The sequence below is a fragment of the Crassostrea angulata genome, chromosome 8 (genome assembly GCF_025612915.1).
Source record: "Crassostrea angulata isolate pt1a10 chromosome 8, ASM2561291v2, whole genome shotgun sequence".
In the NCBI taxonomy this organism is placed as follows: domain Eukaryota; kingdom Metazoa; phylum Mollusca; class Bivalvia; order Ostreida; family Ostreidae; genus Magallana; species Magallana angulata.
Genome location: NC_069118.1, coordinates 32,364,983 through 32,389,459, shown reverse-complemented (window position 1 = coordinate 32,389,459; position 24,477 = coordinate 32,364,983). Strand labels below are relative to the sequence as shown.

Below are 24,477 nucleotides of genomic sequence, written 5' to 3'. Positions count from 1 at the left end.
GTAAAATTTCTTTGAATTTCTTAATTGTTTTTATTAAGATGTGAATTGAATATATATTTTACTTACTCAATTATTTTTAGCTTGAAATAATTTACTAGTCTTTATGATTTCATTTGTAGGTAGTTGTCCTGACTAACTCAAATTTGGAGGAGAAAATCCGAATTGGAGAGATCTGCCACAAGAACAACATTAAATTCATTTCTGTTGATTCCAGAGGACTGTTTGTGTAAGTTTTAATTTTGTTGGACTTAAGCTGATATTCGTTTATTGAATGAAATGGTTTGCCTTATTTATGAGGGTTAACCTTATTTTCTGCAAGCTTCCAAGCGAATTGTCAGGTTTTCCATAGTAAAAATTTCCATGATTTTAAAAAGGCATTCTGTATGTGATGAAAATTCAGGCAAATAATGAATACCATTGGTGTATGAAGCTCCTTGTTGGTTGTTCCTTATCAGTCATAGTGACCTGTCGCTATAGAAACTAGAACTGAGGCTCATTGACAATGTCTGATTATAGTAATGTTAATGTGGGGGTTTTGGTTTTTGGCAGGGAGCTGTTTTGCGACTTTGGAGATAATTTCGTGATGAATAATGTGGATGGGGAGGAGCCCATCTCAAACATGGTGGCATCCATCACTAAGGTAAGGCAGACCCAGACAGATTAAAAAAAATAACTGAATCCTGACTGGTGGTGCAGGGTTTAACATACTGTACAGTAAAAGACATTCTGGTCAGGGTGATTGTGAAACACTAAATAAGTTAAAAATGATTTAACTTAAAATTGATTGTTCCTTATTCAAACTTGATTTTTTTTTCTCATGGTGTCGGGAGAGAAAGAAATAAAAAAATTTAAATTCACAGCCTCTATTATGTTAAGATGAAAAAAAAATAAACAAAAGTGTTCAAATGATGCGGGCTAAACATATGATCTATTTTTAGGATAAAGAGGGCGTGGTCACTTGTTTGTACGAAGCCCGCCATGGATACGAAGACGGGGATCACGTCACTTTCGCTGAAGTACAAGGAATGACTGAGCTCAATGGGTGTAAACCAATCAAAATCAAAGTGCTAGGTAATTCTCCCTCAGTCTATTTCCTTTGGAACATTTGAATCAATTTACTTTAGAATATATGGATTTCCTACTTCACCTATATGTACACTTGTATGTTAAAAAGAACAGTTTTTGATTTACTTTTGGACTGTACCAATTTGATATTTGGAGATACTGTAAAAAAAAGAAGATACATGTACGTATTAAAGAAAAGTTTTGTTGTGTTTTTGTTGTTGTTGTTATCTGATAAACGCTTTGTTAATTGCAGGACCGTACACATTTAGCATTGGAGATACAACCAAATTTTCCAACTATGAATGAAGGGGAGTACTTTCCCAAGTCAAGACGCATAAAACGATTCACTTTGTAAGTTTATACAACTGTATACAGCTGAACTTCAATATCTCGAACATCGATATCTCAAATACAATGGATATGTTGAAGTGATTTTTAAGTTCTAGCCTCTTATTTTTTAAGTGTTTTGCCCTTGATATTTCGAATACTCAGATATCTCAATGTTTTCAAATAGTCCCATCTAGTTCGAGATAACGAAGTTTGACTGTATTGTGTCAGTTTATTTTCTTCCAGCTTTTTCCTATTGATTTTTTTTTAATGGTGTTTCAAAAGTAGGGTTCATTGTTGTAACTATGGAATTGAATAAAAAAAAATTCCCTACCTTACAACTCATTACTGATTTTAATTTCTTTGTGCTTTCAGAAATCCATCAAGGTTGCTATGGATGCCCCCGAGTTCCTCATGACAGACTTTGCTAAGTTTGACCGCCCCGGTCAGTTACACATTGGTTTCCAGGCTCTGTATGAATTCCTGAGTAACAGAAAGGACAGCTGCCTCGTAGTCGATGCAAGGTCAGTTTTAATTATATTCATAGAAACAATACTTTTATACTTCCAAATTCCAATTTTTTCTTCAAGAAACAATGACTTAAAACTTTCAAAGTCCCAATTTTTTGGGGGGTGAGTTATCAAACCTAAAACAAATGTGCTTGTTGTTTATAGAACAGAAACCTTAGATGTTTAAGAAAGTGATCAAATCAGTAAAATTTTGATTTTGAAGCTTTTTTCTCTCTTCTTTTTAAGGCTGATGCTGATGAATTCCTTAAAGTTGTGAAGGCCTTGAATGAGAAGTCACCAGCTAAAGCGGATGAGCTGGACAAGAATGTAATGAGAGAGATGGCTTACACCTGCCGTGGAGACTTGTGTCCATTGGCAGCCATTATGGGAGGGGTGGCAGCTCAGGAGGTCATGAAGGTAAGGTCAAATGTCATATGATGATTAAACCTTTTTTTTCTTCTTGTTAATATGCATTTGATTGGAGCTATGTTCTATTAAAATTATTTTACATGTATCAAGAATTAGTTTAGTTTATTGAAAAAATAATAAATTGAACGTATAATGGAGGAGATATAAATATGTGGACCCCCCCCCCCCCGGGGGCATGGCATGTCTACATGCAGCTATTAAATATTTCAGTACAATCCGCAGAAATTGTCATCTCTTCTACAGAAAAACCTTTAAGGCTCTTTAAGCGTTGGAATGTGATATTCCATTTGCTTTGTCATGTGACTGTTTAAACCCATATGAAAATGTCTTATGATAATGATAATGAGATGTAATAAGATGAGTTGATCTTGCTGTTTTCAGGCCTGCTCAGGGAAGTTCCACCCAGTGTGTCAGTACATGTACTTTGATGCTCTGGAGTGTTTGCCAGAAGACAAGGACACCTCTCTGACAGAGGAAAACTGTAAACCAGTAAGTAACTGTTGTAACCATAAATCATTAAGTACTTGTAGTAACTAGTAAACCAGTAAATAACTGTTGTAACCGTAAATCATTAAGTACTTGTACAGTAAAGATCAGACCCATCCTAACACCAAAGTAAATCCCAACTAAACCCTAGGTTTACTTTCAGGGTTTACCTTGGGTTTGCTTTCGGTTTACTCTGAATTTGCTTTTTGGGTCAACTGTAGCACTGACTTGTGAAGCAGACCCTTCATTTAACTTACCATCTTACTGTCTGTAATTCTTGCCTCTTGTATATTCCAAATACACATGTAACGTCTAATTTCAGAGTATGCTTCTGATCAGGGTTTACTATTTGTGTCCACTCTGGGTTTACTCTGGGTCCACTGTAGTAAACCCAGAGTAAACCCTGAAAGTAAACCCAGGGTTGAGTTAGGGTTTACAGTACTGATCAGACCCAACCTAACAGAAAGTAAATCTCAACTAAACCCTGGGTTTACTTTCTGGGTTTACTCTGGGTTTACTAGAGTGGACCCAGAGTAAACCCCAAGTAAACCCAGAGTTGACACAGAGAGTAAACCCCGATCAGAAGAATACCCTGAAAGCAGACGCTACATGTGTATTCAGAATTTACAAAGGGCAGGAATTACAGGCAGTAGGATGATAAGATAAAATACAAGTTTGTTTTACACTTCAGTGCGTATAGTTGACTCCAAAAGCAATTCTCGAGTAAACCCCAAGTAAACCCAAAGTAAACCCCGAGTGGACCCAAATTTTCAAAAAGTGAACCCAGGGTTTAGTTTGGGTTTACTCTGGTGTTAGGTTGGGTCTGATCAGTACTGTAGTAATTAGTAAACCAGTATGTAACTGTCGTAACCATAGACCAAATATTACATGTAGTAACTAGTAAATTAGAGAGTAACTGTAAACCATTAACTACTAATGTAAACCAGTGATTTCTAACAGTAAGTGTAAACCAGTAAGTTACTGTAAACCATTTAGCACGCCAATGGTTCAAAGAAGTTGAACATAGAATAAACAGCTCAAATTGATGCAAAATTGTCACTTTATAAGTATTTATCTATTGTCAGATTTAAAATCAAAACATTTTTTTGACTTTCAGACCAATAGTCGATATGATGGACAGGTAGCTGTATTTGGGTCAGATTTCCAGGAGAAGATGGGAAACCTCAAATATTTCTTGGTAAGTGCTGTTGATTTCTTTTGAATAACAGATTACAGTAATTGGATGATATGATATAAGTTATTGATATAATGCATACAATGTAAATGTTTATTTACAATTGTTACATCTTTGAGCAATGTGGAAACAGTTTATGATAAGACTGGTAACTTTGTTAAAGATTTTTACACATGAAGTATTCGAAGTGCTTGAATGAAGATATTTGAAGTGTAGTAATGTTAGAATTGTTTTGTAGGTGGGAGCTGGTGCCATTGGATGTGAAATGTTAAAGAACTGGGCCTTGATGGGTCTGTCTGCAGGAGAGAATGGACATATATATGTGACAGACATGGACATCATTGAGAAGTCCAACCTTAACAGACAGTTCCTGTTTAGGCCCTGGGACGTACAGGTCAGTATATATACATGCTCTGAGAGAGAGAGAGAGAGAGATTGTTTACAGTATGAATATAAGCTTAAAAATAAGATATCGTTGGAGTTTCATTTAAGAGGCCCAGGGGCTGACAAATACATTTTTTAAGCACTTGCCCTCGGGCAAGTGGCAAGGCAAAATTTACTTGCCCTACCTCAATATCTACTAGCCCAACCAAATTCTTCATTGTGATTAAAAATAAACAATACACATACCGTACGATGGTTTTGCCCTTCACTTTAAATTTTTCCACTTTTAATACTCAGTACTCTTCATAAAATATATAGTTCTTCCTCTTGGTCTTCTCGAGAGTTTGTTAAAAAATGAACACATAACATGTTGATATTTAGTTGGATTTGTTTTAAAGGTAAAAAAACAAACATTTTATTAACAGTTTTGGATGTTTTGATAATTTCTGTCACCTTAGGTGAATGTCCGAGATAATAGGTCACAAGCGCACACGTCTTCACGGCCATGATTTCACTAAGGCCGCAGAGGTGTTAAAAATAAAGGAAAAAAACCACGTCAAAATCCTATTGTGGTGTATAATTTTAACACCCTTAGATCATGAAGAATTTTCTAGAAAAAAGTGTGTATTATGTTCGGCAAAATACGGTACTTTCATTTTCAGTACATATGCGAAAGTTTAAAAAGTCACTTGCCCACCGATTTTTTACTTGCCCGATCGAAAAAACCACGGGTGTCGGGCAATCGGATTTTTCAGCCCCTGAGGCCCATACCAATAGGAGATGTATTACTATTAGATTGCTCATTATACTTTTATTTATCCACGAAATTTTGTTTTAGAAACCTAAATCCTCAACAGCAGCCTGTGCTGCCAAACACATGAATCCCTACATAAACATCACCTCCCAGGAAAACAGGGTGGGGCCTGATACAGAGAACATCTACACTGACGATTTCTTTGAGAAGCTGGATGGTGTGGCTAATGCCCTCGACAATGTGGATGCAAGTGAGTTACTTGTTTTAAATTTTTTTTCAACAAAATTGTATGCAAAGAACATAAATGGTACGATAATATTTCAGCAAACACCTGGTACTGTAATATTTCAGCAAACACCGTTGATTTAAGAATTTTAAAAAAATTTAGATGATTTAATATTCATGCATCAACAGTACATGTGTATATGAAAAAAATATTAAAATGCTTATGAACATTTAATGAAAACTGCATAATGCATAATTTAGTACAGTATGTTGTATTGAATAATAATCAATATGGGTTTGTTTTATTGCCCAGGATTGTACATGGACAGGAGATGTGTGTATTACAACAAGCCCCTGCTGGAATCGGGGACCCTGGGCACCAAGGGCAACGTACAGGTGGTCATTCCCAAACTGATCGAGTCTTACTCCTCCTCACAGGACCCTCCCGAGAAATCCATTCCTATCTGTACCCTCAAGAACTTAATTCCCCAACGCCATCGAACACACACTACAGGTAGGGAATTCCTGTAGAGATCCCCAGACCTGTCAAGTTTCTGTTGGAAGTCTAAGGATTGTGTGTAGAGTGCTAAGTTCAAGGTTGAGAGAACTTGATAAAAGGAAAAACCTATAAATATTAGATTTTTTAGAAGAAAAAAAATTTGTTGTGCTAAAATTATGAGAAAATGAGACTAAAAAGGTTATTTTTTATTTTGTAACTTGATGAAGCTCCTCAATGTCATTGAAACTACATTATTTTTGTAATAATTTTTTTTTTAAAAGAGTGAATGTTCATGTGTGTATTTACCACAATGCATGTACAAATTTGATATTTTGAAGCATGAAGTTGTGAAAGATCAAAACCTTCTAAACATGCAAAAATCTACAAATTGTTCCGCTGCTAATGCAATGCTATTCAAACAAGGTCTTTCAATTAATTCTGTGAGTCAATTCACAATAACGGTAATTACATATTTTCAATGCAGTGTACATACAGTACTCGCAATGATGATGTCACTCAAGTTGGGAACCACATCAGGATAATATACACCAATATACCAAATTTGGCCAATCTATACTTTTTTCAAAAATTTCCATAGAATATGGCTTAATTGCTGCCCTATTAGTTAAACTCTTAGATATATTATCCCTTTAATACTGTATAATTTGTGTTTTTGCAGTGGGCCAGAGACCAGTTTGAGGGACTGTTCATCCAGCCAGTAGAGGGCGCCCTTCAATATGCCACAGATCCTAAATTCCTGGAGAGAACTGCCAAACTCCCAGGCACACAGCCAGTAAGTCAAAACCAGGGGCATTTGTGATTTTCGTCCATTGAACATTAAAATTATCTTCATGTGCACAAGCCAATGTTGCATGAATATGCAAAAAATCTCATTTTCTTCCAACAGAAAATGGGGATACATTGAAGAATTTGTGCCCTTTTTTCTTCCATAAAGGGTATCAATCGCCCTATTCATAATAAAATTTCTCCATGTTGTAATAAATATCCAATATAGTAGTATTTTTTTGTGTGATTAACGTTTGGTTTGCCTTGTGTACATATAGGTGGAGACACTACAAGGAATTAAGAAGGCCATCGTTGACGAGAGACCAACCAGTTTCCAGGACTGCGTGACTTTTGCCAGGAATCTGTTCCAGGAGAACTATAATAACAACATTCGTCAGCTTCTGTTCAACTTCCCTCCTGATCAGGTCTGTGTTGTTGATAGTGATTTATACACAGCTATTTCTTTTTATTGAATTGTCTTTATGCATGTACATGTACACTTATGAAAATCCATTGTCAGCTTATAATCTGATGGAAACCAAATTGCATAACAATCCTTCATAATAAAAATTAGGAAAAATTAGCATAATTGAAGAATGGGAGGGGGACAGAAAAGTTCCCGAAATTGTCATCTTAAGGTCAGACGACACGTTCCTCGAGAATCTTTTTTGTATCTCCTCGTAATAAAGAGTTCCAATAAAAAAATTTAATTTTATAATTACTTTAAAAACGATCAAAATTTATTAATAATTGGTTATATGTCCAGATGGTCGAGTGGTTAGAACCGTGGACGCTCACTGCCAGAAGCTGGTTCTAAAGGTCGTGAGTTCAAAGCCCCGCCCCGGCGGAGATATAGTTCTATTATAGTGAATTTTGCTGTGCTGTAGATGTATTTATTTTTATATCAGCAATTCAAGTGTATTTTCAAGAAGATTATATAGAAAAATGCATACTCTAGTATTTTGAAGAAATGCCTGGTAAGGTACCCTAATTTTTTGCAAGAAAGCTTGTCAAAGTAGTTGTAAACCATTAACAAATTCCTAGAAAAAGTTATCTAAAATTGAGCAACTTGTCGACCTTAAGGATATGTCATGTGGAAATGGCATTAGAGAGCGTTTGTGTAACCTTGATGTTAATAACAGGAAAGCTTTGTGTGAATTTTAAGAGCTAAAATAAACAAATTAAGTATAGTACATAATGATGTATGGTTGTTTTATTTATTATCAAATCCTCTACAAACATAATAGAATAGTGTTAAGAGTTTTGTCATGAATAATAGAAATGTCTTCCCACAAATGTTTATTTAAAAATAAAATTTGGTGTTATGACTATTTAGTGTAGCAGGAGGCGCTCACTTAGGAATTGAAAAGGTAAGAACAGCCTTGGTTCTTAAGTACTATTGGCCAAGGATGTATCAAGATATTGCAGACTATGTTAGGTCATGTGATAGATGTCAGCGGGCAAAACGTGATTACAATCCTTCAAATCCCCCCATGAACCCCTTGCCAATAGCTAAACGATTTGAACGCTGGCACATAGACATCCTAGGGCCACTCTTCAAAACAAAAGAAGGTTTTGAGTATATTTTGCTTTGTGTGGATGCAGGTACAAGATGGGTTGAGGCATTTCCATTAAAATCACAGACAGCTGTGGAAACTGCCAGGGTTCTTTATAAAGAGATATTCACTCGATATGGTGCTCCTAAGGTATTGTTCTCTGACAGAGGTAGGAATTTTATGTCCAAATTAGTTAATGCATTGTGTGAACTTTTTGACATCAAACAGCATCATACCTCTGCTTATCATCCAAATACAAATGGTCTAGTGGAAAGACAAAATAGCACGGTAGCTTCTTCTCTTCGAACTTACTGTAGTGGTGCTCAAGAGAAATGGACAGAAGTCTTACCAGGTGTATTGATGGGTCATCGTAAATCTCCTTCTTCTCACTCCACTGAGTATTCCCCATACTACTTGTTATTTGGTGAGGAAATGAGAATGCCCTTTGATGTATCCCTAGAACCCAAGGACAATCTTAATAGGGATGCAAAAGACCATATCAGTGAGTTGATAGATCAATTAAAAGTGACAAATGAAATAGTTAAAAACAACATTCAATGGCATCAGCAACAAAATAAAGAACGACATGATCTTCGGGTAAAGCTTCCAGATTTTAAGTTAGGTGACAAAGTACTTATCAAAGTCAACAAAGTACCTAAGGGTCAGTCAAGCAAACTGTATGACAAGGCAGAAGGTCCTTATCAAATCATTGAACTAGGGCCCAATTTTACATACAAACTCAGAAGGTGCTCAGACAACAAGGTGAATGCATCATACATGAATGCAACCAACCTTAAGATGTATCATGATCCAGACATTCACAGAGCACACTTACATGCTAACATCCAGAATCAACAAAATATTGCTGCACCTACTCAACAAGCACCAGATGACAATCATAATCATGCTCAACAACAAAATCTGGATCAGCAACCAGCCACACAAGGTCAAGATTCACAAACTCATGTACATACACCACCTGCTCACAATGACCCAACGCCACCGGTAGATGTACCACATCACCAAAAACACACTGCAAATACACCCGCCGTACCCGCCCCTCACACACCACCAACACTTCATGACTCGAACAAAAAGTGGAAGTTGAACAGGTTGTTAGCTGGCAGGTATAAACATGGTAGAAGAGAAATTCGAGTTGAGTGGAAAAATGGTTCAAGAACTTGGGAACCTGACAGTTCTTTTGACAGGGAAATGCTTGAAGAAATTGATAAGAAATTTACCAAACATGGAAAACGTAGGAAAACTTGCTTCAAGCATAAATATTAGACTGGTAACGAAAAAAAATAATAAAATATTGAAAATTGTATCAGTAAGACAAAGTATGATGGTATCAAAAGGCCTTAAATAAAATGCAAAAAAAAGCAGGTTTTAGACACTAGGGCAGACACACTAAACAGGTATATAGATTTTGCAGTCCTCTGTAACTTTGTAGATATCTGCAGATCTACTGTGCACACATTATTTTTTTTTCTTCGCTATCTCCCTAATTTTATTATTTTTTTTTTTATTTTTTTTTTAACGCCCCTTCCAAAATTTAGGGGTTAGAGCGGTCAAAATTTTGTACATACTATGTATGATACAGTGCGTAGTGCTAGTTAGTTTGGATGACGATTCAAATTAACACCGACTGTTCCTACTTCCTCCTCAAATTTTTTTTTCTTTTTGCTATTTTGTAGCACCATTACGGGGGATCCTGCATAGTTTCATGTTCCTTTTGGTGGCCTTACTAGTTCTTGACACTGCATCATCATCATCAATTAAGACAAAAGAAAATATCATCCATAGGATCAATTATGGAGTTTTGTTCAAGGAAGAGCCAAACATCATCCTTGCACAAGAATATTGGTTAAACACCTTCAGAATCCCACTCCCAAAGAGGTTTGCCATTCCCCAACAAGTTCTGAAATGTCCCCAATCAGAACAATATTGCATGACTTATAATAACATTGCTAGATTCATTCATAGTTTACATGTAGAAGTTATGAGCCACTACAATGAAACAATGCAATCAATTCGGGTTCTGATTCCAAGTGTAGACCTTAAGGTTCAACAAAGGAGACAGACAAGGTCATTATTACCATTTGTAGGTTCATTGTCCAAAAGTCTTTTTGGCACAGCCACAATGGATGATGTAAATATACTTGCGTCCCACATTAACATGTTGACAAGGCACACTAACCAAATGGCTAAACTTCTGGTTCAACACAATGATCACTTATCATCGTTCATGCAACTAACCGATTCACGTATTAATAATTTGAAAAATGGAATTAAAAACAATGCACAAGCTATTTCACTTTTGGCTAACAAACTTTCTAACATTGACCAATTAGTAGCTACTGTAACAAACTTTTCAGAAATATTGGTCAACCAAGTCAACAAAGTTACTGTTTTTAAGAACAGACTTGACAAGCTAGAAACATCTATTCAAACATTAGTCGAGGGAAAGCTCTCACCATTTCTAATTTCAAAAACTCTACTTATGCATACCATTCGTCAAATTTCGTCATTGTTGAGAAAATCTTACAAAGGGTTTGAGCTTGTTCACACTGATCCTTCCTATTTTTATTCTGAAGGTCAATTTGTTTATGCTAGACAGGGAACCACATTATATGTAACGATTAAATTTCCAATTTCTTCTCAACAAAGTAGCATGCCATTGTACAAAGTGGTATCCATGCCTGTCCCCATGTCTAGCAATGCCTCTACTGGACAAGCTACACAATTGTTATCATTACCAGACTATTTTGCAATCACTCAACATCATGATAAATATATTCAGTTGAAAGAAAAGGACCTGATAAACTGTCAGCAGGACAAAACTGTAGTGTGTAATACTAACTATGCACTGACACCCATTACTAAAAATAGTTGCATTTTAGCACTTTATTTTAACAATGCAAAGGATGTTCATCGTCACTGTCAGTTTCGCTATCTTCAGGGCTATACATTTGAACCATCTATTGTAGAATTAACACCAACTTCTGTGTTACTATATCATAGTCCACGCATTTCATTAGACTGCCCTTCAGAACAGAAAATGTTACCAGGATGTCAATTTTGTATCTTAAATATTCCATGCAGATGCTCTCTGCAAACATCCAGCCTTTATTTTGCTCCCCGATTGGTAAATTGTTACAATCAAACAAAATCCTTTTCAGTTGCACACCCTGTCAATTTGGCTTTATTACAGGAATTTTTCGAGCACTCCAAACTGTCTCATATCTGGCCAAATTCCACTTTTTCCAATCCTGTTTCATTTTCTATTCCTGAATTTCAATTATTTAATCATTCATTCAATCAAGTTTTGGTCAATGATGCAAAAAGTCACTTGAATCTTACAAAAATGGTCCAAGCTACCATAAAAGAAAAGAAAATATTTCAACATTTAGCAGAGCCCTTGATAGATGGAGAAATTGACATCACCCCACCGTGGCCCTCAACTAATGATATGCTAACAATGGTTGCTATTAGCATAGCAGTATTAGCACTAGCATGTTCCATCCTCCTATTCTGTAAACTTAGAAAAATGCACATTGCCCTGATGCTCCTTCAAAGTGTTCAACAAGTTAAATCTGAGGTTGCAACCAACCCATCATTTAATTTAGTTTATAACCGGTTAACTACTACAGCACCTGAAACAGCTGAGTCTTCAAATTCATGGTTAAAAGATGAATTTTCATTATTACATGCTTCAGTTATAAGTGGCATTTTATGTTTCATTTTGATTATTATTATTTTCATGTGGCTTTATCGGAGAAAATACAAAAAACATACTTTTCTTGCTTTAGAACTCACTTCAGGTGGTGACTGTGTTCTACTCCCCATTATGCATTTGTCACTGTGTCCTTCTTATTATGACATCCCCACACCTAATATTGGTGATATATCCATTTCACCCTTTCCATACAATAAAGTTTATGCAAATTGGCTACATTTTGGAATCACAGACAAACGAACAGAGAAAACTATTTTTGTACCCACAGTCATTTCTACTAACATTTTTACAGGATATAAGATCACACAAATTCTTAAACAACCTTTCAGCGCCTATGTTGTGTTGATTCATCACAACTATGCACATGCACTTAATTGACCTACGACAATCTAATATTAGCAGCATCATCCAATTGGTTTATCACATTTTAATTTGTCAAAATTATCCAACATTTTGTTACTTTGCTTTTCGGAACCTGCTGTCTCTACAATTGATTTGTCATTTTTGTTTCTCCATAATGAATCACAGGACTTGTATTGCCATTTCATTTCTCTCCTTTTGGTATGTTCTTTTTGTATATACACTGTCAAATATTGAATATTTTATGTTTTTATTGCACATTTTAGTCTCTGACAATTTCAGGTTCCTATGACTTTTTTTTTGCAAATATCTCCCTTTGTACAGGTATACATATATAGGTATTTTCTGTTTGTCTGTAACTTTTTTTTTTATGTCTTTCTCTTGTTTCTAAATTTGAGCTTCCGAGGTCGAAAGCAATTGGAGCAAGGGGGAAAATAGTCATAACACCAAATTTTATTTTTAAATAAACATTTGTGGGAAGACAGATATGTATTAAATAATTTCATGATTTATGAAATTCATAATTTGGGACTATAATTTTGGTTTTTGATAACATTTTCAGAGTTGATTTTTTTTTTTACAGATGTCTCTTTATTATGCAATATAAATACGACATACAAATGTCCTTTTTTGGTGTTACCTGGGTAAATTAGTCTTTTCAAAAAAAAACCGCAAAGGTGCTTCCGCTTATAAAAACATTGGCCTGACACGCTAATGGAACTCCATTGTATATATGTAATTGATTTACTTTGAGCTGTTACTGACCAATGTTTAATCACATCGATGCCCAAGTGATTATGTAATAATATTTAGTTCCTTTTGTTAGTTTGTCTTTTTTTTGTAAAGAAGGCCGCAAGGCCTGAGGTCAAGCACAGGTGTACCTATTATCTCAATTATCGTGACTATCTTTTTAAGGTCACGTGATTGCTCATTTTAAATAATCTTCTTTATTAGGAAATTTTTTACAACTTTGTTTCGGTAAATCAACCAATCCTAAATTCTGATTGGCTAAAATCCTGGAATCCAAAGACGCAGGTTTGTCGGTGGAAATGCGCCCAAGCTTGGTCACTTCCATCGACGCCATCCTAAATAAAACATCTGATAACAATTATTATACTTATATCTTCTTTCTTTGGATTTCCAGGTATGTAAATTTAAGTTTTCATTTATTTGCAATTAGATATAAAGTCACCTTGATAAAGGATAGTGTATTTTTTATTTTGTACATAATCCTGTTTTTATTATCTTCTAAATTTGAGCTTTTAGTAAAGTCTTTAAAAGTTAAATTAAAGTCATCATCTATTAGGTAACGTGCAACATGACCTCATTTAGTGTACAGTACTTTATAGATTATAGATTGTATTTTTTAATAATTTTTTTGGTGTATATCATATTTAGCTACAGTCTCCAGTCATATTTTTATATCACATTTATTTTTATGCATATCATAAGAAAAGTAGATTTTGAATTTGGCGCTTTTATTTATTCCCGCGCTCTTTTATGAAAAGAGGTAAAAAGGTTGTTTGTTTATAATACATGTCTAACGGGATCATAAGTGTTAGGATGTTCGCATTAAAATTGTAAGTTAAACACTTTATTGATTGCGTCAAAAAATTGTTAAATCCCTTATTTCAGAGTAAGATTTATTAACCTCTTCGAGCTAAACGAGTAAATATTAAAGGAAAGTGGTTAGATAGCGAGATGTTTGTAGTTCGAATTGTCTCTATTGAATTATTGAATAGGCACTGTGAGACTGTCAGCTATTATATAACTTTTTAGTTTAGTTGAGTTAGTTCATAGTTTGTGTGATAAAAAGTAACAATTAGACGGGTTGCCGTTTTATGAATTTAAGATGATTTTCACTTATTATAGTTCACTATGATCATGTAATTTTAATTAATATGCAGAGGGATTTTTGATAATTATTGTTTTACCCTCTGTACAGTCACCAGATTTTATTAAGTATCATTATACGTAAATTTATTACATTGAATACTATTTTGTAACTGGTGACTGTGTGTTTATAAAGATATTTTACACTTCCATCGACGCCATCCTAAATAAAACATCTGATAACAATTATTATACTTATATCTCCTTTCTTTGGATTTCCAGCCACCGTAGAGGACGAGCCATATTTGGAAAGCTCCCACGAGTAGAGCTGTTAATTGATCCAACAAGGATAATATCCCTCAAAGCGAGTTATTTCCCCTTTTATAACGAAAATAATAATAACACGGGAAAACACCCAAAGTAACAACGTGTTAGAAAGGTAGAATAACTTGTGTTTGGTCGATTTTTTTGATCAGGTCACAAGTTCCGGAGCTCCATTTTGTCTGGTCCAAAAAGATGTCCGCATCCACTGGAGTTTGATGTAAATAATGTAAGTTCAGTCTGTGATCTTCCTCTAACTATTATTTTGTATCTTAATTGAATTGTCAGTAATGTTTACCCTGCAATTCGATTCTCTGCAGGAAATAATCTTTCTCTTATTTTGTCCTCTTTATTGCAGACCACCCATTTCGACTATGTTATGTCTGTAGCTAATCTCAGGGCTCAAATGTATGGCATCAAACAAGTTCGGGATCCAAAGGCTATCTGTGATATGGTGTCAAAGGTCAAAGTGCCCGAGTTTAAACCTAGGTCAGGGATAAAGATTGAAGTGACTGATGCTGAAATGGAAAGAAACCAAGGAAACCTAGGTTTGTTGACAAAATCTGTTGTGTGTGTTGCAAACTCCTTGTGATAGATAAGGGATTTTAAAAAAAAAAATTCCCCACTCTTACATGAACATGCCTGTATTTTGGGAATTTAAAGAAAAAAGATATTGCTTAAAATGATTTGATCTATTGTTTCTATGATGAAATAGATTTATATCAGTCATTTTAACCCAAATACAGTAAAACACAGTTACCGGTATAGCAAACACACTTATAATAAATTTACACTTACAGCAAAGTGATTTTTACTCCCCGCGACTATATTACATGTTGTTAACGACGGATATGACAAATTATGCTTATAACGAAGCAAAATCGCCCGTCCCTGGTGCTTTGTAATAACTGTGTTTTACTGTACATAATGGACAACATCTTTTCACATTTATGCCCCCAGAGATGTAAGAAAAGGGTGTATTTTTTTTAAATCTCCTCTTTGAATGCTTTTGAAAAAAAAAAAACCAGTTCAAGGTCAAAGATGAATGGTCGAATTTAAGATCATTCATCTAGTTAATGGTCAAATTTTTCACATTTGCTTACTATAGAAGGAAAACTTTTTCATTAATTTTAAAGAGGCTTGGAGAAGTTGTATAATTATTTTTCCAAATGCAGATGTTGATGCTGTGAAAAATCTACAAAAGGACTTGCCCCCTGTGGAGAAAGTAAAGGCCATGAAATTAGTTCCTATCGAGTTTGAGAAAGATGATGATACTAATTTCCACATGGACTTTATCGTGGCTGCTTCCAATTTGAGAGCCGAGAACTATGACATTCCACCAGCAGATCGACACAAGGTATACTGAAGGGAATTAATGAATTAAAAGTACCGTAGATATGGTTGATTCATATGTATATGTTCTCACAGTTAATGCAAAGTGTACATGTTAGTCAGTTCTTTAGATACTTGACATTTATGAAATGTCTGAAGCATATGTAAGCATCCAACTGTATGTGACAAATGTATTAAGTCTATATATACATGTACATATCATTAGGCTGTTTTGATTGGGTCTTGTTGTGGATTTTGGGGTTCGACCGATCTTAAGATTTTTTATATACCACTTACTAAAGAAAGATATATGCTGTTTATCAAATGATCAAGAATGATATGTACAACAGCCTAATTTCTAAAACAAAATTTAAAGAAAACTAATTTGTTTTTCATTCAATGTTTCAGAGTAAGTTGATTGCTGGAAAGATCATCCCAGCCATTGCTACCACCACAGCACTCATCACAGGCCTAGTGGCTGTAGAACTCATCAAGGTATGTCTGGTCGTGAGGGGATCATAGCCACTTGTGCTTTGAGTGCAGGTTATGTTTTATGGCATAAATTGTGCATGTACATGTTCATTTTGATTTTGTTTGACCTATACGTTAGCTAGGGAAAGGTTTGTGTCCTTTTCCAAAGGAAAACTATACGTTCCAAGGATATTCATGATCAGATCTGGAGGGAGACTAAATATAAAAAATAAACATTGGATCCCCCATCCCTTGTATAATAAAAAGGGGGGGGGGCTTTAACTTTTGAGCATTTTGTTGAATATGAAAATTATATTCAGTAAAATTTTCTTTCATTGGGGGAGGGGGGGGGGGGTGAGTAGACCCACCCTCTTCCCTGGAGAAAATCCTGAATCCACACCTGATAAAAAATATTTCGGCATGCATTTGTTGTAAAACTTGTCTTTCGATGTATGGTTATTACCATTTTTACAATATTTAAGTTCTCTTTTACAGCTTGTACAAGGACATAATAAATTAGAAAGCTACAAGAATGGATTTGTAAATCTGGCCTTGCCCTTCTTTGCTTTCTCAGAACCAATAGCAGCACCCAAGAACATGGTAATGAATTCAATCAGAACTTTAAAAACTGTGATACGCCTCTGTGTGCTCTTTCTCAAATACATGTGTATGTATATGTTTGTACTTTATGATTTTAGTATTATGACACTTACTTCACATTATGGGACCGATTTGAAGTTCAAGGAGAGATGACGCTACAGGAATTTTTAGATTATTTCCAGGTAAATTAGTCTGTTATTATTAGATAAATGTATGGACCCATGATTGTCTGTCAAAGCTGGAATTGATTCCATATATCTAGAAATGAGCGTTCTTTAAACATTTTGTTTGCTGTCAAAAGATAGTATTGGACTCTGTGACTGGGTCAGACACTTTGACGTCACCTTGATAATTATGATGTCTATATACCTTTGTAGAAAGAATACAAGCTGGAGATCACCATGTTATCACAGGGCGTGTCCATGTTGTATTCATTCTTCATGCCCCCCGCCAAACGACAGGAGCGACAGGGACTACCGTAAGTTAATCATGTTTTTGTGTTCTGAATTATTCAGGTCTTGGAAGAGTAAAAACATTCATGGCAGAATGTCAACTAGACACAAATATTCTCAAGACAAAAATAATGAACTTGAAGAGATTTTGGTGAAACTGGATGTTTATAGCTCAGAGTAGATGGGGGTATTCTTGTATCAAGACTAGTTTAAGAAATTTTGTTTAGAAAACTGAACCATTTTAACAAGCATTCAATTCATTATACTACAGTTCTCGGTTTGTTTCAGAAGAATCAATTGACATGCTTTAATATCTCAAGCAATGCTAGAAAGATCAACTGTTTCTTTTCTTCATATATGAAAATTTTTATGCATTCTTATTTTTTTCAAAATGATGTATTGAATTGCAGATTATCAGAAGTAGTTAAAAGAGTCTCCAAGAAGAAGATTCCTAGTCACGTAAAAGCTTTAGTGCTGGAGCTGTGCTGTAACGATACGGAGGGAGAGGATGTAGAAGTTCCGTACGTTAAATACAATCTACCACAGTCGTAATGTAAACACTGCCCTAGAGACCGCAATAGGTACCCCCACGAGTGGTGACCAGACACTGGACATTCTCATATTGAGAGACTTATCAACAAACAAACAGTCGGACAAACGGATGACTGATGCACAGTCAGTGAAGTGCAATGAACATAATTACAAAGATTTTTCTTCTTTTTGACTGTTGTATATTTGTATTTCTGAATGATGTAATATTAACTTGTGGACTTGTGTAAAGGAAAACAAACAATAATTTGATTGTTTTACTATAGTATTCTCTGTACACAGACAGGTTTGGTAGTGTGCATAATAATTTATTCTGTCTTTATGAAACTTTAAAAAAAAATGAATAGAATCATAAAAGTTTAACAAGTTGTTGTTTATTTTCTTAAAAGACTTCGTTTTCAACGAGTATTCTAATTTGGACTGTGAATCTTACCATTAAAGGGTGGATTGGTGTTTTTAGCTGACATTAACTTAAAGTTCAAATGAGAATTTCTGATCACCTGTTATCCATCCATCCATCCATAAACGTTTCACAATTTCGACGTCTTCTTTAGAACCACTGGGCCAAATTTAACTAAACTTAGTACAAAGCATCTTTATGGGAAGGGAATTCTAATTTTTTTTAAATAAAGCACGGAACGATTTTTAAAAGGGAGATAATTACAAAACAGTGAAATAAGGAGTGTGTCTTAAAAATGTTTAAATTTGTTCTCAACAACTTCAATGCTCAATAACTATGACTCTGGACCAAGACTGCAGCCTGAAGAGGGTTCAAAATTCAATATAGAAAAACATAAGGAAGGTGTTCAAAATTCTTCTCAAGAACTACAATGCTAAAATGTGTAAGATTACTATGCATGCATCCTAAGATAGTGTAGATTCTAGATTGTTAAAATTGTGACCCCCGGACCAATACTGGACCTCTTCTCTTTTTTGGGGGGAGGGGGGGGGATTTGTAATATGATTGATCGGAACATTTCTAATGTTTTTTTTTTCCAAGTGAGTTTACTATGATAACCACTTTTCAAAACTGATTTAAAAATTTTGATTTTATTATCATAATGATACCTACTGCAATATTAAATAAAAATACAATCATATATATACATACAAAAGTTGAAGTACAGCAAAGAATTTTCCTTTGACCATTTGACACAATAAAACAAGTGCCCCAAATTACATAACCTCTGCTCGAAACATACAAAGTAATGTTTTTCTTGTACTTTTAACAGCTGTATGTTTCAGAAGTGTTCTATCAATACTTATAAATGGTCCCTGTCAATTTAAGCCCTTAAAATATTTTTTATTTATAATTTATAAATAATTAATATATTATGATAATATATAACTTATACATATACATGTACATGTATGTACATGTAATACCAGCATATTTTTGTATAGGACTGAGCAACATGCGAAATCTACTTCTATCTTGGTAATTGACATGACACTGATGATCATGACACTTGTCAATTTATTTGATAAGGTACAACAGCTGTATATAACATGCAAACAATGCTCAAATGCTACTTTCTTTAAATAATGGAATTAGATTAGAGATATATTTTTTTTTTATTGAAAATAGAGTTAATAATATAATGAAAGAATAGAATTTATGAATCAATCAGTATAAGGAAAGCAAAGTTTAAATCTATTTCAAAGAAAATGTCAGCAAAGAAATTCAATATACACGTCCGAAAAAGACCACTTTTGTTTGATTTTCATCACATTTTTATAATTGATGATGTCTACTTTAGATATTTGACTTTCTTTACATTGCCTTTGATGTACTCACACACAAACAGATTGTCATTATTGTCCACACATAAACCAGTAGGATACTCCAGATCACAGTTATCAATGTAACGCAGAAACTGTCCATTCTGATCCAGTATATGGATACAATGGTTCTCAGTGTCTGATGTTAGCACGCGACTTTGACTGTCTGTTGTGATACCAAAGGGTTTAAATGATTTGTTCTTGGTAACTGAGGGATGACCGGTGTATCTCCATCTGAGTTTCCCGTCCTGATTAACCACCACTACTGCACCAGCCTTATAGTCAGCTACACAGATGTCATGGTTTCTGTTCTCTGTGATGTATCTAGTATGATTATTCCCTGAGTACAGAGGTTTACCTTCATCATCAAATTGAATTGTTTGCTTCTCTGTAGATCCCGAGTAACGGACAACTTTGGACTGAGTTTTATCATCACTGAACATGGTAACCAGGAGATCACCAGTAGAGGTGACACACAGCTGACCAGGCCCCCATCCCTGTAATCTGATCAACTCTTCTGTTTGACCATTCTTGACTTTATATACTGTCCTAACTGCTCCATCAGAGACAATTAGATCCCCATCACTGTCTACTGCTATATCACTGGGGAAATTACCTGATTTATTTTTAATTGTCTGGAGGAGAGAACTTTGAATGTTGAAGCATTTGATATCATTGGTCCCTCCACTCGTCCATATATTACCATTATTTAGACAGGAAACACTGCGTAGATTTCCATACCCAGTCTGTATTGTGGCAACAAGCTCGGGTTCATCCAGTAGTTCTCTGACTGAAGTTTTGGGTTGGTTTAGTGACAAAACATTTTCTTCTGTAGCAGTAGATAATGGGGTGATCTGTCCAAACAAACTATACAGCTTCTCACGGTCTATAGGTTTTGGAATGAATGTTGGCAGTGATACCTTAACCTTGGGTGGAAGCTTGCTGAACTCTCTGATCTTAGAGCTGTATTCAATGGTTGAAGATACTTCAGTGGATTTCTCGATTTCCCTTATGGTCTGTAATGTTTGTTTTATGAGGGACTGTATCTGTTTGATTTCATTCAAGTGTTTCTGTAAAATGTCTCTGTGTTTTACTTTTATCTCGCTGATTTCAGTTTTCATTTTGTTGATAACGATGTCGATTTCTCTGTGCCATTGCTCTCCTTGTTTGGACATTGCTGATGTAAGTTTTTCATATCCTCCATCCAGGTTGGCAAGCTGATTTTCTAAGTCGCGTGAAATTTCTTCATACTTAGGGGAAATATGATTCTTCAAGTCTTTTGTTTCTTTTTTAAGAACTTCTTTCTTTGCATTGTAAACTCCTGTAACTTCTACAAAGCTATGTCCCTTGTGCTGCTTAGATGCAGTACAGGAAGAACAAACAAAAATGTTTCCGCAATCCTCACACTGAAAATCACAATTCTTGTGTGGATGTTTTTCACACGTTGGATAAATGAGGGTTGATCTTCGTTCCTTGAAAGGGACTATTTTATGTTTGTCGTATCCATCTGAGATGTGATCTACTACACAGGGCTTGCAGAGGTTGAAATGACAAAAGTCACAGTAGCTGTGTACTATGGCGGTCTCACAAAGGTCACATCGGGGTACATCCTGGGCACTAGAATGAGGATCCATGGTTGTTCAATCTCTAAAAAAAAAATATGTAATACTTATATTTTTTAATGTTCAGTTATAAAAAGAAAAGGATTTTAATATTTTCTAAATTCTCAGACACTGTCTAACAGTCACAATGAAGAATTGATTTTGTATATATGTAACATTATTTGAACGTATATTTCTCTATAAAATTCACATAAATGACTAAAATTACCCACCCCCCTTTACTATTCTTTCAGCTGTAAATTATTGGACAGTTTTCCAAACTTTATAAATCATTTAAAAATTACTCGAACTGATATTGTTGCGTTTGATTGTCTGTATATCTAATTTAGGGAGTTGAATATACAGAACATTCAGCAGTGTTTAGATTCAAAACGAAAGTAGCTTTTTAATTTTAATATTTCTATTCATAATTTCAGATCTAATTAGAATAAAATGTTTTAATCACCATGGCTTGCAATTTTTTTTGTCAAGTGATAAGAATACAGACCTTGTTTGCAAAAAAATACATGTTCTTTAACTGTCTGGTATGCGTGCCCAAAACATGGCTGATCTTGCTCTGAACGTGACCACCTGATTAGACTTTTAGAAAAAGAATACTGTAAGAGTTACTCCCCGTTCATCGCTTTCGACGTTGCCTGCATGGCTGAAGTCTGAATATTTTTCCTTGAGAGCATTATCTGCATAACAGTTAAGTATATATTATTTTCTTCTTCTAAAATTAAACTTTAGTTTATCAAAAAAATATTGAACATGTACAGATCAAGACACAAGTAGAAATACTATTTTGAATTAATATGTAAGTTCGGTATGTCATATAATGCACTATTTAAGTATTATTAACGATACGTTATATGTAAAAAAAACTAGCTTGTACTCCTCCAAGGCAGGCTGTGCTCTTTTTATCGAATGCTCTTTTAACTGTTGGCATAAAAAGTCACGTTTTTTTATCAACTATATAATTATAAATAACACAAGACAGTCTTAACTAGGCACGTAGCATCGTTTTTGAAAGTGGGGGGGGGGGGCAGACTCATCCAAAAAATCTTGACAAGCAAAAAAAAAAAAAAAAAAAAAAAAAGAAAGGAAATTTAAACTTTTCCAAACTCTTCAAAATCCTATTCCGTGGGTGGGGGGGGGGGGGGGGGGGGCTGGCGTGGTATATAACTTTCAATTTCACTCCTCAGTTCCTTATTTTCATATTATTTTTTTACATACACCCAAAAAAGTGGGGGGGGGGCCAACTCCATGATAATTCAATTTTTTATATGTAAATTTTTAAAAATTGGTTGCAGCGAGAAAAAGTGGGCCCCCCTGATGCTACGTGCCTGTTAACACAGTACATGTACATACATATATTATGCCATTGTATTCAGGCACGTACGTAGCTTCGTTTTTTTTAAAAGGGTGGGGTGAAGGCAGACTCATCCAAAATCTTGTTAAGCAAAAAAAAAAGAAAAATTAATAAAATAAAAATGGGGGGGGGGGGAGGGGGGTGACTTTGCAAAATCCTGAAAATACTATTCCGTGGTGGAATGTAAGTTTAAGAAAAATCTTTAATGTGCAAAAATGTGGGGGGGGGGGGGATGCCCCGTATTTATGATTATTATTCTTAAGGGAGGCCCCCGTGTTGATCATTATTCTCTTAAGTATAGATTTCTGTTCCAGTAAAAAAGATACGTCTCTAATTATAGACCCATGTTTCAATTTAAAAAGATTTGAGACATTTAAAGATTTGTAATAAATTTGGTTTAACGTGTGAAAAGTAATTAAATTGGTCTTATGGCATCTCACATTTTATTTATAATGGTTGTGAAAAGAAGCGAGAGGGCAATGCATTACCGTCGAAATTAAGGAAAAACGCCCCTTCTCATTAGCCCCCCCCCCCACACACACACACACGCACCACCACCACCACCATTACTACATTTTGCAAGCTGACTTTTTGCATTTACATTATAAATTAATTTGAAATGATATACATATATATGCAATTTTATCATAATATTGACCAAACTCGAAGCTATTATGTCTATTTTCTTATCTATCCGAATACGGCAGCGTTTAGAGAGAATTCACGCAGTGTAAAGCAGCAAGCCTAATAACTTTCAATAACAGTTTCAGAATTATACTCGGCGTCCGCCTGTTATAGAATTAATTGTTTCACATACCTTTTCAAGGACCGCTACTCTGTAAGAAAGTCGATGCAAAAAAAACAACAACACGATTTTCTCATGAAGGAAAATAATCTTGGCAGCAAAATCATTTTTTCTGTCTTTTTTTCCCCATCAAACTGAATTAAATTAATTGAAATTGCGTATTTTATTTGTTCTTGTACTGATATATGATTGATAGTAGGATAATTTCGTAATTTGACTCCAGAAGTTATTACAGCATTGTTACAATAAATATGTTTTTTAAATCATGAAATCATGAGTTTAGTAAAAAATTAAAATATTCAAACCATCTTTATTGTTTTAGTAAATACCTGTAACAAAGGGTTCACAGCAGCACTTTACAAAATATTTGAGACAATTGAGGACATGCCCGGATCCAGAAGCTCTCCTCCGCCACTGGACATAAAAGAAAACCTCAGACACTCATCGGAAACCAAATAAACACCTTGGACAACGCCCCTCCGCGAAAAAATTTTCCGGATCTGCGCATGGTCAGATGTCAGGCACGTATAGTATCGGAGGAGGGGGGGGGGGCAGGGAGAGAATATTTTGTCTTAAATTTACGTATGCAAAATTCAATTTTGGAGGAGTGCTCCACTTCCATGGTTTGAAGTTATAGGAAACTTAACAAAATTAACTCTAAAATTGAACTTTTAGGTAGTTATCGCTCATTGCTACCCCCTCCTCGTCCAAAGATTAAGATTTTTGGGGGAAAAAATTTGATTTTTTTTTGTTTGTCAATATTTTGGATAAGTTTACCCCCTTCCCCGCTATTTATTTTAAAAAACAATGTTACGTGCCATGGTGTGTTCTTTTACATCTGTAGAATCTCCAGATACACTATTCCCTATACAAGCATTTCACATATATTTTTTGAAAGAGCTAGTTCTCTTCACGAATAATGATAATTTAGATTGGAATAGAAGTCTTAAATCAGCTGACAAGGACATCAGTTGGTTTTGATTGACACCTGTCCCCTCCACATCTTGCTCTGTACTTTTTTTACGGTCTGTTCCATTCCTTGAAA

The 24,477-nt window shown here is 34.9% G+C and overlaps 2 protein-coding genes and 1 pseudogene across 2 annotated transcripts; 2 read left to right on the top strand and 1 right to left on the bottom strand.

The window, feature by feature from the left end:
- Positions 1-568: 568 nt before the first annotated feature.
- Positions 569-18,240, top strand: LOC128158749 (ubiquitin-like modifier-activating enzyme 1; annotated as a pseudogene).
- LOC128158750 (uncharacterized) lies at positions 9,071-14,589 on the top strand. Its single transcript, XM_052821708.1, has 2 exons — positions 9,071-13,894; positions 14,430-14,589. Exon 1 carries the CDS (start codon positions 9,942-9,944, stop codon positions 12,330-12,332), a length of 2,391 nt encoding a protein of 796 aa, XP_052677668.1. The 5' UTR covers positions 9,071-9,941; the 3' UTR covers positions 12,333-13,894; positions 14,430-14,589.
- Positions 18,241-19,332: 1,092 nt separating the features above from the next.
- LOC128158756 (protein lin-41-like) lies at positions 19,333-21,868 on the bottom strand. Its single transcript, XM_052821715.1, has 2 exons — positions 21,764-21,868; positions 19,333-21,301 (listed from the first exon to the last, which is right to left on the bottom strand). Exon 2 carries the CDS (start codon positions 21,286-21,288, stop codon positions 19,624-19,626), a length of 1,665 nt encoding a protein of 554 aa, XP_052677675.1. The 5' UTR covers positions 21,289-21,301; positions 21,764-21,868; the 3' UTR covers positions 19,333-19,623.
- Positions 21,869-24,477: the final 2,609 nt, after the last annotated feature.